At 34.5% G+C, this 16,405-nt stretch overlaps 1 protein-coding gene across 25 annotated transcripts in view; it reads left to right on the top strand.

The window, feature by feature from the left end:
• Window positions 1–16,405, top strand: part of C2CD5 (C2 calcium dependent domain containing 5) — a 97,170-nt gene that overhangs the window by 59,568 nt on the left and 21,197 nt on the right. For all 25 annotated transcript variants that reach the window (XM_053555589.1, XM_053555567.1, XM_053555575.1 and 22 more), the window contains 9 exons: window positions 1,642–1,833; window positions 3,533–3,719; window positions 7,008–7,172; window positions 10,639–10,779; window positions 12,859–12,922; window positions 13,277–13,338; window positions 13,560–13,658; window positions 14,440–14,529; window positions 15,007–15,094. In XM_053555589.1, the coding sequence (XP_053411564.1) occupies window positions 1,642–1,833; window positions 3,533–3,719; window positions 7,008–7,172; window positions 10,639–10,779; window positions 12,859–12,922; window positions 13,277–13,338; window positions 13,560–13,658; window positions 14,440–14,529; window positions 15,007–15,094 (1,088 nt within the window). The remainder of the gene's footprint in view (window positions 1–1,641; window positions 1,834–3,532; window positions 3,720–7,007; window positions 7,173–10,638; window positions 10,780–12,858; window positions 12,923–13,276; window positions 13,339–13,559; window positions 13,659–14,439; window positions 14,530–15,006; window positions 15,095–16,405) is intronic.

Here is a 16,405-nt window from a genome sequence, read left to right on the forward strand (position 1 = left end):
TCTTAGGTGGTAGTCCAGTACAACAGATGCTGCCTCTTGTTAAAGAGGAAAAATGTTCTCTCTTTGTGGATTATTCTCAGTAGAAAGAATACTGAGCATGTAGGAGGTGGATGGAAGAGAAGGCCCCTGTGATCTCACTATTCAGGGGTAATCCCGTGTACGTTTCTTACTTCAAATGCTTTCAGACATTTTAGTAATTTTATAGTTTCATAATGTTTTATGATGTTGCACCACTAATGTCCAAATATGTGTGAAGTGTTTCGTTAAAATTGCTTCAATTTTCGTCCTTTTGTGACCCTTATAACACATTGGCTTTGAATTGAAGCATGAGGTCTCCTACTCAGTATTGGTACTTAGCATAACTTAGCACGTTAGTATCTCAGTTTGGTTTCAGGCTAAGGGGAAACTAGTATTTGTTGCTGTCTGCTAGGTATAATATTGGAGGAGGGGATGTGTTTAGCTATAGCTTTCTTAATCGTTTAAAAAAAAAATTCTGGATGGATATTCCAGTTTTATAGAGGAGGCTCTGAGAAGTTAAGTAACTTGTTCAGGGTCACACAGTTCCATTTAGACATCTAACTTCTCTGTTAGTTTTAATATACCAGAATGCTATTTCTACAGTAAAAGAATAATATTGAGGAGTGATTTAATGTGTTGTAGAGGGTTATTGTGAAGACTCAGTGAAAACCTGTGTCTAAAGAATTTGCAGAAAGCTCGTCCCGTAACATATGCAATATGGTGTGAGTTTTCCTTTCCCTTTTTAATTTGTCTACTTGCCAAGTTTCAGCTGCTAATGGTTTGCTTTAGATTAGGGACAACTGAAATTCACTTCTTTCCAGAATCCTAGAAGATGTAGCTAGTTGAAAGAATGGAGTTCTCCCTGGAGCTTCTGTCGGTTTCCATCCCTGTTGTGACTTCCTCACATTCAGTGAATGAAAAATTATTTTTAAATGAATTCATAAACATCATAGTACAATAAACATTTTACAATGAATAGGGAAATTGTACGTGTTTCATTTAGTTTATTTTATATATGTATGCCTTTTATGAAAAAGGTGTTTTGCTTTTTCAGAAATGTTGAAACAAGTCATTGGAAGTTAGAAATCTTAAGAGTATGCCTCTTGGAAATTAGAAATCTTAGACTGTGCCTATTTTTGACTTTTCTTTTTAAATCGATAATAATTTCATGGCCATTTGTAATTCTTTTTTTTTTTTTTTTTTTTTGTAGAGACAGAGTTTACTTTATTGCCCTCGGTAGAGTGCCGTGGCCTCACACAGCTCACAGCAGCAACCTCCAACTCCTGGGCTTAGGCGATTCTCCTGCCTCAGCCTCCCGAGTAGCTGGGACTACAGGCGCCCGCCACAACGCCCGGCTATTTTTTGATTGCAGTTTAGCCGGGGCCGGGTTTGAACCCGCCACCCTCAGTATATGGGGCCGGCGCCCTACTCACTGAGCCACAGGCGCCGCCCCCATTTGTAATTCTTAAGAGTCCTAGCAGTACCCTTACAGCCTTCTTAGGTAGAAATGGTGTGGTTTGTGTGCAACTACTGTGTATGTAATATCAGTTGCATATTGTGTTTGAAAAAATTTATAGATTTTTTTCAAGAATGATTTTTTTCCCCCTTAATATATTTGTATAGGCTTGAAGAAAACTTGCCTCCAGGCTGTGGATTTTGCCATATACCATATGATGAATTGAATATGCCATTTCCAGCTCATCTCACATATTGCTATAACTGTAAGAAACAAAAAGTTCCTGATGTTCTCTTTACAACCATCGACCTCCCATCAGATGCAACCGTTATTGGGAAAGGTTGTCTTATTCAAGCAAGGTATGTTTGTGAAAACAGCATTTAGTGTCCCTGAAAAAGTATGAAGTAGAGAGCCATAAACCTGTTTTCAAGTATCAGCTCTACTGTTTTCCACCTGCGTGATCCTGGACAGACTGGGCAGTTCTCTTGGAACCTTATATTTTATCACATGTAAAATTGGGAGAAAAAAATGTCTGTGCATAAAATTCTAGTTTATATGCAAAAGAAGATTTTAGCATTATCTGCTACAGGCTGGGGATGTGACTAATTACTGATAGACTGCTTTGGTGGTATTACATATGTAACACATTTTACAAGTTGACCTTTTTTTTTTTCTTATAAAGAATGTTGCTATGTAGTGTTTCTTTTACTAATTCACATAGCTGGTAAGAGTCGCTTTTAAAATACAGTGGAGTAGGAAATCCTAAATTGTGGCAGGCATACATACAGCAAACAGCAGTGTCTGTCTTGGTCACCAATGAGTGCCAGGGCACCAAATCCAGGGCAGAAATGCCTTCATCTTACCTGACATCTCAGCACACAAGTAATGGGTGACAGTGACACAATTGATTATTTTCTCCTACTTGAAATTCCTTTGACTCCACAATGCCACACTGTGTTTCTCTGCCTCTTTGAACAGTCTTCAGCCTCCTTGCTGATTTTTCTCATTTCTTGATCTCTGATGGGGGACCTTCGTCTCAAATGTCTCTTCTTTTGAACTCATGAACTTATGTGCATCTACATGCTATCTGTATCTCTATGGCTTCCAAGTTTGTGACTGTAGCCGGACTCGGGTAACAGGTCTGTGAGTCCAGGCTTCGGACTCAGGCACCGTCTTCTTCACTCCTCATTTTAGTGCGTCATAGGCATCTCGTACTTGTTGCTGGTTTAACTGCTGATTTTCTCCATTTCTTTCTTGTCATTAGTCTTTTCTGTTTCAATAAGTGGTACCTTTTTCTACCCAGTTCTTCATACCAAATTTGGTGTTGTTTGACGCTGTCCTCTTTCTCATCCTCTCCACATCAAATTTATTACAAAGTCATACTGATTTTTCTTCTAAAATATTTTTCTAATCCATTGACTTATTTTCCCTCTTGGACCTGAGACATTCTATATGGCATTGTATTTCTGTTACCTAAATATCCACCATATTTCTTTCAGTGGATCTGCTGGTGGTGGTCTGTTTTTTTTTGTTGGAAAATATTCCTGTTTTACTTTTATCTTTAAAAAATATTTTGGGCTGGCAGTTTTCTTTTAGTACATTGACAATACCCTTTCACCACCGCCTGTTGGCTTTCATTGCTACTGTTGAGAAATAAACTATTAGTCTCATTACTGTTGCTTTGAAGTTAATCTTTCTGGCATGCTAAAGTAACTTCTGTGTGTTTTTTTTTTAATAAGTGAATTAGCTTGTTTTCTTTGCTATCCATCTATCATAAAATACATGGGTTTGTGAAACTTAAGATTTTAAATTATATTCTTTTGTGATTAGTCATTTTATTTTTAGAGATTCTGAGATTTTTCATTTTTGTTCATGGACATATGACTTTCAGTGAAAGTTTATACAGTGACAAAAATTGGAAAAAAAGATTATTGATACAACTTAATAGGCTTATTAGAAAGTTTTATTAAGCACACTTTCAGAAAGTTTTGAAGATTGGAAATTTCTTAAGGTTGTACCAAGAAGACTTTCTACTGTCTAAATTATTTTCTTGAACAGGTTATGTCGCTTAAAAAAGAAAGCACAGGCAGAAGCAAATGCCACGGCTATCAGTAATCTCCTGCCGTTCATGGAATATGAAGTGCATACTCAGCTAATGAATAAACTGAAACTCAAAGGAATGAATGCTTTGTTTGGACTAAGAATTCAGATTACAGTGGGTGAAAATATGTTGATGGGCTTAGCGGTAAGTTTTTGGCTTAGTTTTGTGATTTCTATAGTTGTAGATTTTATTTTATGTGATTGAAATAGTCTTTTAAAAGACATATACAAAGAAACTAACATCAACTCATTTTAAGGGATGGGGACTTTTTTTTATTTGCAGTTTTTGGCTAGGGCCGGGTTTGAACCCACCACCTCCGGTATATGGGGCCAGTGCCCTACTCCTTTGAGCCACGGGTGCTGCCCGACTTTTTTTCTTTGAGACAGAGTCTCACCTTGTCACCCCACCCCCACCGCCTCCCAGTAGAGTGCTGTAGTGTCATAGATGACATCAACCTCAAACTCTTGGGCTCAAACAGTTCTCTTGTCTCAGCCTCCCAAGTAGCTGGGACTACAGGCACCCGCCACAATGCCCAGCTGTTTTTTAGAGACAGGGCTCACACTTGCTTAGGCTCGTCTCAAACTCAAGAGCTCAGGTCATCCACCTGCCTCAGTCTCCCACAGTGCTAAGATTACAGGCGTGAACCACTTGTGCCTGGCCAGGATGGGGACTTTTTAAGAAGTGAAAATTCTGATGATAGGTATTCACATATTTTAAAGGGACTGTGATCACAACTTCAATGGTCCTATTTCTAGAAATTATTATTTATAACTTGTTTAATAAGTTGGCCAACACTGTTGTGGATGTTATTATTCATTCATTGCTAAAATAGGGTTTTTCTATCTTGGTGTAGTTGACCTTGGGGTAGGATAACACTGTTGCCCGGGGATGTCCTGTTTGTTGTAAGATGTTTGTTTGATAGCATCCCTGGGCTTTACCATTAGATGCTAGGAGCATCCCTCCAGTTGTGACAACCAAAAACTGATTCAGACATTGCCAAATGTCCCTTGACTGGGGTTGACCCTAGATGTGGATCACATGTCAGACAATCTTTAGTTTTAATGGATAAAATAAAGCAAAACATGTGAGACTCTGCCTATTACTGAACAGAGAATTTAAGTTTCATCATAAATGTGCACCTGTGCCAGTGGTAGAAAGCTTAATAAAATATGTGTATTTCTTAAGTGTTGATAAAATATGAGATGGGGGAAAACTCTCTCAGAGCTTCACGTTCATCATGGCTGGTTGGAAAATGAGTTCTGACCAGAAAGATGTCAGTGGGGTAAGTCAGTGTTGCCTCTGCAAGTCGCACAGGACTTAGAAATGTAGGTGCTTGCCAAATACATATTAATCCTGTGGAATCTGATCAACAATCTATATGGAAATCCTTTTAGACTCTATATACTTTGCTTGCCTGTATTTTATCTATGTCACTGGCAATTTTCATATTGAAAAATTCTCTTGCCATCTTTCTGAGACGCGCATAGAAGTTTAATTTTATGGAATTTGTGGAACTTGGATTCTTTGTCTCAGTATACATTTGTGGGTAAAATGCAGAATTGCCTCCTGCTTCATCTGTTATTTCTGTAAAAGCAAATATGTAAATTTCTATCTGTAGTAAATAATTGTGTGATGAGGAGAAATTGATGAGGTATCACAATTTGGTAACAACAGAAATTTGTAATAATGGAAGTAATCTGGTTTTATTAAAATATTTGATACTTAGATTAACTTGGGGAAAAAGTGTTTATTTAATGGACAAAATAAAGCAAAACATGCGAGACATGTTTTCAGTGGCCTAAAAATTTGCATGCTTAGTGAGGACATAGCATAAATGTATAATTTGGACTGAGTACAAGACTGTAGTAATTGGTGGGGGCCTGCGGGAACTAAGAGCTGTGTTCGGATTCAAAGGATTAAAAAACATTGTGCTATTTCTGATGGTTGAACATCAGGAAACTAGTTTATGCCTGTGGTATGACTCTGGTATAATTCTAGACCTGCCCCAAATAACTGCTTTTCTGATTCATACTAATCTGTTCCTCCTTGATCACTAGTGATACTAATTACAAATGCTTTACATTTCTGTCTTTGTGCTTTGTTATAGTTTGTGTACTTACATCTCAAGGTTCAGGAGTAGCTTCTGTGATAGGTAATCTCTAATGAGTGCCAACTGGGCACTGTTCCAAAAGGGATATACTATTACCTTCCCTTTACAGGAGAAGGAACTGCATATTGTAATAGGTTGAGCCTCCACAACGATGGGGTTGTGTGAGTCAGAAGGCATCTAGTTCCAGAGTCATGGCTGTTGCCTCATTAAGGAAGGGAGATAAGACAGTGTTAGCGATGGTGTGCTGAGGCTTCATACTGTACAGGTTGGGTGGTGGGTTTTGTGGTTGACCATCAGAGGCTGGGGTCATGGGTATAATGACGGACACTACTGAACAAACCGGGAGAGAGCAATCCTGAAGATAAATTTAATCTGTTGTGCAGACTTCAGCACCATAGAATACCATACCCTTTTTTGGATGGACTTTTACAAAATTGGCACTTGATTAATTAAAAAAATAATAGTAACAGTTCAAACAATTAAATATACAAATAGCAAAAGTTGAAAAGAATTATCTTCTGTCTTTCCCGTTCCTCTTCTTTGATGTTAACAATTTGATGTTTATACTTTATATTTAATATTTACTTACATATTTTCTTTGCTTATATTAGCATATTTAGACATAATAAATATTACATATTTAATGTAATATATAAATTTTATCTTTTTGTATTCCCGTACTAATTTTCCAGTACCACTGGTATATAGTATTGTTACAGAGTTGGAAATTAATAGCAATTTAATTAAATATTGAAAAGTATCAAGTAAAAATTCTTTTCTTGGTAATTAATGAAGGTAGGGTGATAGATTTTATCCAAGATAAAAGTTCTTGGATTTTGGCGTGAGAAACCCTTAGATTTAAGTCTTTTCTCCACATTTGCTGACTAGGGTCTTGAGTAAGTTTCCTCCTGTTCTTTCTGAACTTCAGTTTCTTCACTTACCTTGCAGAAGTTTCCCTTTTACTTTTGCCACTTTTAAAGGTAGATTGTCTACTCATTTATGAAAATATTTTTTAGCAACTTTTTGTTTTTGGCTGAGCAGTTTTTAAATTTTAGTTGTATTTTTTAAGACGTATAATTGGCTATACAGTGAAAAGTAAATCCTTCTTTTGTAATTGTCCTGCACCTACCTGGGGTCGTCCCCAGAAGAATCCACCTGTTACCAGTGATGTTTTTCCATGCCCTTCCAAAAATATCCTGTGCACACACTGATGCTTTATTATTTTTTTCCTACTGAGCAAAGACCACTTTCCTAAATATGAAAATGTAAGGACCATTATTCTGTAGATAATTTTTCTCATTATTTCCCATTATTTTTACAAGTCTGCCACAGGTGTTTATTTAGCAGCTTTGCCAACTCCTGGTGGTATTCAGATTGCCGGGAAGACTCCCAATGATGGCTCATATGAACAGCATATCTCACACATGCAGAAGAAGATAAATGACACAATTGCTAAAAACAAAGAGTTATATGAAATCAATCCTCCAGTAAGTAAAATAAACCTGCACTGTGGATGTATCAGTTATTGTTTATTAGTTTATTAGTATGTTTTTAGTTTGTCTAATTTTGGCTATAAAAGATAGTTTGGGTTTTTTGTTTGTTTGTTTTCCCACTGCTTAAATTAGCTGTCCTTATTACTCATTTTTTTACTTATGTCTTTGCTCAAGTGTCTCCTTTTTGGGGTAGGTTTGCTCTAACCATCCTATTTAAAATGACAACTCCCTTGTCTGTTTTTGGTACTTGTTCTCACCCTTCTTTTAATGTCTTTTATAATTGTGTGTGCGTGTGTATCTGTAGAGAAAGGCTTTTTATTTTTGATCTATTGTCTACAACAACTAGTATGATAAAGCTCCACAAGGACTGTTTCTATAGTCCTTGCTTATAATAGTAGCCTCTTAATAAATACTTGTTAAATGATAAACTGAGTGCTTTAAAATGTTCTTTTTTATTAAAGAAAAAGACTATTCATCTATGGTAAAAAGGTGAAGGAATACAGTTTTTCAGTTACTGTTTCCTTCTTATTTTTCTACTAGTCATTTCTAAAATCAATCAGTTATTTTACTAAGTTTTCAGAGGTATTATGATGCTTCCTTTTCTACAGATACCGTATAGCCATAGTCTAAATTGAAAGAAAAATATATTGGAGTTAGGATGAAACTGTTTGTTTCTATGAATTTGTGATAATTAAGTACTTTCAGAAGGGAAAGGGTTTGGATAACATTATTATTGTTGTTTTATTTTTCATAAATACTGTGAAATTTTGTCTGGTCTTCTGAAACAGTGCATCTGATTCTTGTATCAGGCCTGTAGGTTCTATCATATTATTCTAGCAAAACTGCTAAGCTGGGAGGAATTTTCAGGATATGACGTGGAGCTACACACTATTCTTTGTGGTAGCCACTGGTCACACCTGATTCTTGGGTTCTCGATGTGTGGTTGGTTTGAATGGAGATGTGCCGTAAATATAAAATACACTCTGCATTTTGAAGACTTAGTATGAAAAGAATTTAAAATATCTAATGAATATTTTGATATTGACTACATGTTAAAAATTTTTTCTTTTGGATATAATGAATTCAATAAAATATTTTATTGAAATTCATTTTATCTGTTTTTTTTTTTTTAAGGTCATTAGCTATGTGGTTTGCTTTATATTTCTATTGAATAACTCTTATATAGAGCGTCTTTAAGTTGAATAAAAATTTTGATGTGTTAATATATTAATACTTAAAAATAGATTTGATAAATGCTCTCTGTTTTTATGGTACATTATTTTTATTTAATAATTATATTTGTTTTATGACTACTGACTACTTTTTATGGTACATTATTTTATAATTGTATTTTGATGTTTGGACATCTACTTATAGTGTTTACGCCAATCAGGGAGAATGTTTGGTAAAGCTGCAAGTTAGGGCTCCACTTATTCTTCATTAACTCTTGTACTAAAAGGTATTTATCACCTTTGTAAATCATTCTGATCTCCCACAGGAAGAATTGATTCTTCCGCCATTATGTTCCTTTTGTATCTGTATCTGCTTCAGTGCCTGTTACATAATATTGTACTTAAGTTTTATATGTCTGTCTTTAATGTGAGCCCCTTGAAGAGAGGGATGTATTTAAATATGAGTGTGAGTTAAGTTGTTCAGTTCTTACTGAGTTGGTACTGTGTGTCACAAAATTTCCATTATGAAGGAGGTAACAAATCTATTATGATTTGTAAAGTTTCAGAATATATGAATTTCATGTGTTTCCAGAAAAGGACTCACCAATTTATGACTCTTCTAATACGTCTTTTTTTATTTCAGATGCTGACTATGCTAGTCTTTAGCGTAACATCTCAAACTTGCTTGACAGAGTTAGTGCAAAACATTAATTACCAGGCCACTACACACGTTATAGTTTTGTGTTTTCAATTTGTAAAGCACTGGAAATGGGAATCAGAGGATTCTTTCTTTCTCTTAGGAAGATAGCTTTTAGCTGAAGTAAATGCTCTTCTTTGAATTTTTCTCAGTACATTGAAAAATGTTGCTAATGCAGAGATGTAGTATCATTTAATTGAACTTTATGGAGATAACAGGTATCAATATAAGATGCAGATCTTTTGGAATAACAGTACTGGTAATGAAACCCCATTATGGACCTAAAATATATTAAATACCCTTTTTTTAGGTCTGGTACAGTGAACAGAGGCTTACCAGAATTTAAAACTACTGTAAAATTTAAAAAAGAAGTATAGTAGTTAAGGGGGCAAGCATTGCACTCAGAGTCAAAAGAACTGACCTAGATAGATTTCATACTTTAGTTTTCTTACTTTGTTTTGCTTTATTTATTTTAAATTTTAATTTAAAATAAAATTTAATTAATTTTTAAAATTTTATTCTGACCTATTCATGTTCCACACTTAACCTAGTTTTTATTTTCTTTTATTTTTTCTTACCATTCGACTTTGTAGTAATATATTTACTAGTTTTCAAACCCATGCAAACTACTTTACTCCTGAACTGCAGCTCTTTCTCATTTTGTAGTCATCAGCATGTGCACCCTATCAGATTTACCTAAGGCAAGTTAATTTGGAGTACAAATAAGATACCTGGATGTGAAAGTGCTCCATAGATGATTATGCTGTGAAATTGTGCAGTGCTAGTCTTTTATGTAAGGTGTGCACTAGCAATGAGCATTTAAAACTATCGTTTAAAAAAATTTCTACTTATGATTTCCTTATTTTTTAAATAGGTAACTGTTTCACCAGCAACAGCTTATGCCTTCTGTATGTGTGCTCACGTGTCTGCATCCTTCTGGGACTCCTTTTGGCTAATAAAAACTTAGAACCTGCAGTTGGTGCTGATCTTTGGCTGTGTAAAAGGGGAAAGTTCACTAACCCATATGGGATTGAACCATATACTCCCCTTAAAAAGATCATTATTATAACAACCAAAGTTTATTCAGCTTATTAAGTTATACAGATAATACATACATAACACATTCAAACATATATACACACACACACATTTATCATATTCCAGGTTTTATTATGTAGAGCTTTGGGAAATTACCGGTGCATAGGAAAACATATAAATGACCGGAATTCATTCTGGGGATATAAATCTTTAAATCTTCATGGCCTGTTAGAACTTTTTAAATGTTGAGTAGAGTCCTGGAGGTGCTGGATTTCTGAACTTGAAGGACTGCCAGTTCCATACTCACTGCGGTGTCTTGTCTGTGCACTAGATGGCCAGTTCTACCTTGTTATGTCTGTGACTATTAGATCTGTGTCTCTGGATTAGTGTATCAGAATAAAAGGAAATCCTTTTATATCCTCTACAAAAGGTTAATTACAAAGGTTCTTCAGACTTAATTGAGTATATTTTACATGCTTCTCTATAGTTAGTTGTCTTTTAATATATGTAAAACCAGTCTCATAAAATATAAAAGCAATTTTATTTCTTTTAGGAAATATCTGAAGAGATTATAGGATCACCCATCCCAGAGCCTAGACAACGTTCAAGACTTCTGAGATCTCAGTCAGAAAGTTCTGATGAAGTTACAGAATTAGACCTTTCACATGGGAAAAAAGATGCTTTTGTTTTGGAGGTAATATTAGATTGCACTTACTTTTTAAAGGCTTTGAAAAATAAACTTTTTTTTTTTTTTTTTTTTTTAGCTTGGCACCCGGAGCTTAATGGTTGGGGTGCCAGCCACAGACACTAGGCCTGCGGGTTTGAACCAGGCCAGGACCTGCTAAAAAACAATAATAACAAAAACAGCCGGCCGTTGTGGCAGGCACCTGTTCCAGCTACTTGAGAGGCTGAGGCAAGAGAATTGTTAAGCCCAAGAATTTGAGGTTGCTGTGAGCTGTGACACCATGGCACTCTACCGAGGGTGACAAAGTGAGACTCTATCTCAAAAAAAAAAAAAAGAAAAAAACTTTTTTTTAGTCACATGCTAAATTGATTGATACTTTTGTATCATTACAACTGTTAAAAATATAAAAGGTTATTACACAAATTGCAATAAACTTGAAAATATCAGAAATTGGTAACCTATTTTTGGTTGAACACCAGATAACAGATACAGTAATGCAGGTGCTTGTGAAAATAATTAATGTATGGGTTAAAATATTAAAATAGTATTAAACCTTTGGAGTTACTTTCATAAACTTGAATGAATTTAAATAAGAAATTGAAGTTCTACAACTTACTATAATTATTACCTGCTTATATTTTATTACTATAAATTATAACACTTTTGCATGTAATATGCAATAATATATGCACTGTGAATTCTGAGTGTAGTATGTTCTCTTACTGAATTCAGAAGATACAATCTTTCTTTACAAAAAAATACTGAGAACATTTTAGTAACTTTCTTGGAGAATAAATGTGGCACAAGAGATTTACAGAGCTTCTTTCACAAATCTGTTGCCTTCCCTTATAGAATGGTTATCCTCTAAAGAGATAGGAAATCTTCCTTTTTATATTGAAAGAAAAGAAAATAAATGAGGATAGTCAGAAATCCAGTAAGGTACAAGTCAAGAGAGAAAGGAAAAAAAAAATCAGATACTTTGGTCTCTCTGAAGCAGGAAGCTCGTGGTAGAATTGTATTGGGATAGGGGCAGATTCAGTAAGAGGGGACAAAGGGATAATTGGAGAATGTGTGAGGTCCTGGGTGTGGAGCATTGGGGGAATAGTGAGCTGAGGTCTGGCCACGCCTTTGCTGGGAAGCAAAGACGAAGTGAAAGATGAGAGTGGTGACATGAGGGGAAGTTTTGCGGGTCTGTGAATCAGGACTCAGACACCTGATGTACAGATGACTGTTAATACATGTCCAGCTGGATATTTTCAGCTGGGATATTGTGGTATAAGAAAAATAGGATTTAGACTTATTTTAGATATGTATTTATATTAATCTCTACTTTATTCAGTTGTAAGCAGTACTATATTTTTAGTGAAAGTTTTTTATTATAGTTTATGAATTTTAACAAATTAGGATAATGATTACTTAAGAAATCTTTGTGGGTCTTTAGAAATAGTGCTTTTATAAAGGCTTGAGCAAAGGCCTTTTTCTTTGTTTTGTTTTTAGCCACAGAGCCTTGCTTTGTGGCCCAGGCTGCAGTACAGTGCCACATGCATAGCTCACTGTGGGCTTGAACTCATGGGCTCTGGAGTCCTTCTCACTTAGCTTCCGGAGTCGCTGGTGCACACCACCATGCCCAGCTAATTTAAAAATTTTTTTTTATAGAAACAGAATCTTGCCATGTTGCCCGGCTGACCTTGAACTCCTGGCTCAAGCAATTCTGTCTAGGCCTCCCAAAGTGCTGGGATTAGAGGTGTAAGCCTTGGTACCTTGCAAGGCTAGAAGGTTTAGAATGTGTTTTTTCATTTTTCTGGTCTTTCTTTCTTTCTTTTTTTCATTTTAAAATAAACTTAGTGCAGTTTAATGTGTAAAATATTTCACTTAGAAGTGTTTATAATTATTATAGTGGAGCAATTTACTGATAGTGGAATTTTTTAATGTTCTGTATTTTAACTTAGGGGAAAATGGCTGTACTTTTTCTTGACTCTTTAGTATTTTTCTTTACTATTTAGTAAATAAAGCCAATTTTTATAAAATTTGAAGTAATTACATATTTACTATTTAGAGTATTAATGGTTTTAATTTTTGTATTTTCAGATTGATGACACAGATGCCATGGAAGATGTACATTCTCTACTTACTGATGTTCCTCCCCCTTCAGGTGAACAGAAAAAGCTGCTTTGAGATGAAACTGGCTTTACATAACAGTATTTTTGTTTATAATTGTCACAGTACTAACTTTGAAGGTTTCACCACAATGCCGGCCATAGTCTGTCATGGGCTTTGCACAAGGCTGAAAACACAAAATTTAAAAATACTCACATTAGAACGTACGTGGAACTGATTTTCAAGGTTTTGGGAAAAATCTATGATTATTTATGAGGATGGATTAAAATCTCCTGAAGATATAATTTCAGGAAAAAAGATTTTTACAGTTAGAACTTCAGTAATAATTGAAAAATACTATTTAACACAAAAATTAATGAAATATTATGTATTTTAATTATTTTGACAGGATTTTATAGTTGCAATACAGAAATTATGCCTGGTATAAATAATTGGACATCTGAAATACAGGTAAATCTTTCATTCTTAATTCTAAGCAAATAAAATTTGTTTATAGAAGTTACTTTAATAAATTTTATCTAAATGTTTTTTTAATGACCTTCTCATTGCAATAAAAATGCAATTTTTCAGACCACATTACCTATTTTTAATTATTTGGCAGTTTTATCAACTGTTATAATATTTATTTAAAAATAATAAAATGATATGTTTTTATATCTCCTCGCATTTAGATGTTTACTTCAGTAAGAGTAATCAGATTAAGCAGCCTTAACCTGACTAATCAAGCTCTCAATAAGAACTTTAATGATCTCTGTGAAAATTTGCTCAAGGTAGGAACCTTCTAACTAAATTTTATTTAAAGCTTCTAAGAATCATGAAGTTTTAAAAGTGCCTATATTATCTATAATATTTTACACATATGTGGGCTGAATAATTCTTATTTACTTATCTTACCTCTGTCATCAGGGGAGATGTCCTGTCCCTCCTAACATACTGTTAAGAGAGGGCCGGGTGCAGTGTAATCCTCTGCATGGGCTCTCGCATGTAATCCTCTGGGAGGCCAACATGGAAAGGTCCCTTGAGCTCAGGAGTTAGAGACCAGCCTGAAGTGAGATCTTAACTCTACTAAAAGTGGAAAAATTAGCCAGGTGTTGCGGCAGGTGCCTGCAGTCCCAGCTACTCAGGAGGCTGAGGCAAGAGGATCTCTTGAACCCAGGTGTTCAAGGTTGCTGTGAGCTATAATGCCAGGGTACTCAACCCCAGGGCGACTGGGTGAGACTCTGTCTTAAGAAAAACCTTCCAAACCCCCCTGAAACCCCAAACATACTATAAGAAAAATATAGTTTAAGTTAGTTAAGAGTTTTAAATTTCAAAACATCTAGTATATATGTGCAGATTTAAAAAACCTTATTCCTTATATTTTTGGATAATTGAATCTATTGTCTGCTTAAATACTGAAAATATATTCTTAATGTAAGAATAGACAAAAGTGGACCAGCTTTATTTTAATCGTTTTAACTTTCCATTTGCTCTAATGCAATGTACATTAAGAAAAATCAGCTTCATACATTCTTAAATTAAAAAAGTGACATTAATGTTTCTGTTCTGTAGAGCTTGTATTTTAAGCTGCGATCTATGATCCCCTGCTGCCTTTGCCATGTGAATTTTACAGTATCTCTGCCTGAAGATGAATTGATCCAGGTAATTAAGTCTGTTATTAAAGATCTCTAGCCTTTATCTGATCTATTTTTTATTATAATTTTTCCATTATTAATTAAGAACGTATGCTTATCTCAAAATATTAAAAAATATATATTAGTATGGATTAGGACATGTGTTTTATTTTGTTTTTTCATTGAACTGTAGATACTTGAAGGTATAATCACACGTGTGCTCAGCATATATACAGTAGGATCTGTACTCATCACTTGAGATTTCAACATTTCTCATTTTTTAAGAGAAAGTTTTTGAGCTTTTTCTGGAATATCTAGATTTAGTACCTATGTTGGGCATAGTTCTAGTTTGCATATCTTTATATATAATTCCAGTTGAGGATCTTAATCAGCAAAGGCCACTTGGCCAATTGGTATAGGTTGTTCCATGGTTCTGGAGAAGATTTGTAAGAAACTTAATTTTCACAGTGATTATTTTGCTAATCATATTGTTCTGTAATTCTAGGTGACAGTCACAGCAGTTGCAATAACTTTTGACAAAAATCAAGCTTTACAGACCACAAAAACACTTGTTGAAAAGTCATTGCAAAGAGGTAAACTTCTGATGGATGGAAAATATAGTTTGTGTTTATCTATATTACGGTTCACTGGTAAAATATAAAGGACAGTAGATGAACTAAATGACTGACTTCTTGAAGAGGGCCTCCACTGCTTTTTCTGTTCATCTTCATCAAGATAACTACATTGATAAGCATATGGTATTTTCTCACTTAACTAGGTGGTATTTGACTGTTACATAGGGAACTGCTGTTTTTTAAACTTAGATTATAGCATATTAATTCTGATACTTTTCACACATAGCTAGGTGGTATTTGACTGATATTTACATAGGATATGCTGCTCTCTTTTAAACTGAGAGTATAGCATATTCAATTCTGCTGTCTTAAGAAAAACCTTCCAAAACTCCCTGAAACCCCAAACATACTATAAGAAAAATATAGTTTAAGTTAGTTTGTTAATATAGTTTATAAGTTAACTATAAGAAAAATAAAGTTAAGTTGGTTAAGTAAGGGTAGAAGGGATGATGTCTTCAAGGAATCTGAGAAGCTACTGATATAGTAACCAAAATAGTGTGCCTACATATTTTTCTCAGGTAAAGTCCCATAATACAGAGGGTACTAAAAATTCGTATACACATTTTAAGAAGGGAATAGACCATATTAAAATTGTAATACTCAAGTCACACATGACTTCTGCAATTACAAAAGGTACAGGATATAATAACAAACATTATCAGTAATATTGAATATTACAATTTTAATATAGCTTTTACCTTTCTTAAAATGTGCCTACATTTTTTTGACACCCCATATTCAAAATATTTTCAGTGGTGTCCTTAATCTAATAAAATTTAGGGAGTACTATTTTTAATACTATATGTATTCCAAATAAACTCAAACTATTGGAAATGATGTGTTCTGAAAAAAAAAGGAGGAATTGTCTACTTTCTAAAGTTTAAATGACTTTCTAGCTGAATAAAATATCCATGATTAGTCTAAAAGTTGATTACATTCCACACATGATATTCATAAGATTTAAGCATTAAATTAATGTCAATAGGTGCATTAAATGATTCTGTGTTCAGGTATATAGATAACTTGTTTAAGTATCATAGAAACTATTAATAGTAAGGTACAGAATGTTGGATATTAATTGTTATTGAGCACTTACTGTTTGTAAGGCACTGTGCTAAGTGATTCATAGTTAGTAATCTTTTAAAACCTCATAGTAGTCCTGCTAGGGGAAGTAGCACCTCTCACTATTAGGTAGATGCAGGGACCTCATGGGAGAAACCAAGGAGAAAATCACCAGAATGAATTGGGGTTGGGAGGTGGAACTGGGAA

Source organism: Nycticebus coucang, chromosome 12 (assembly GCF_027406575.1).
Source record: "Nycticebus coucang isolate mNycCou1 chromosome 12, mNycCou1.pri, whole genome shotgun sequence".
In the NCBI taxonomy this organism is placed as follows: domain Eukaryota; kingdom Metazoa; phylum Chordata; class Mammalia; order Primates; family Lorisidae; genus Nycticebus; species Nycticebus coucang.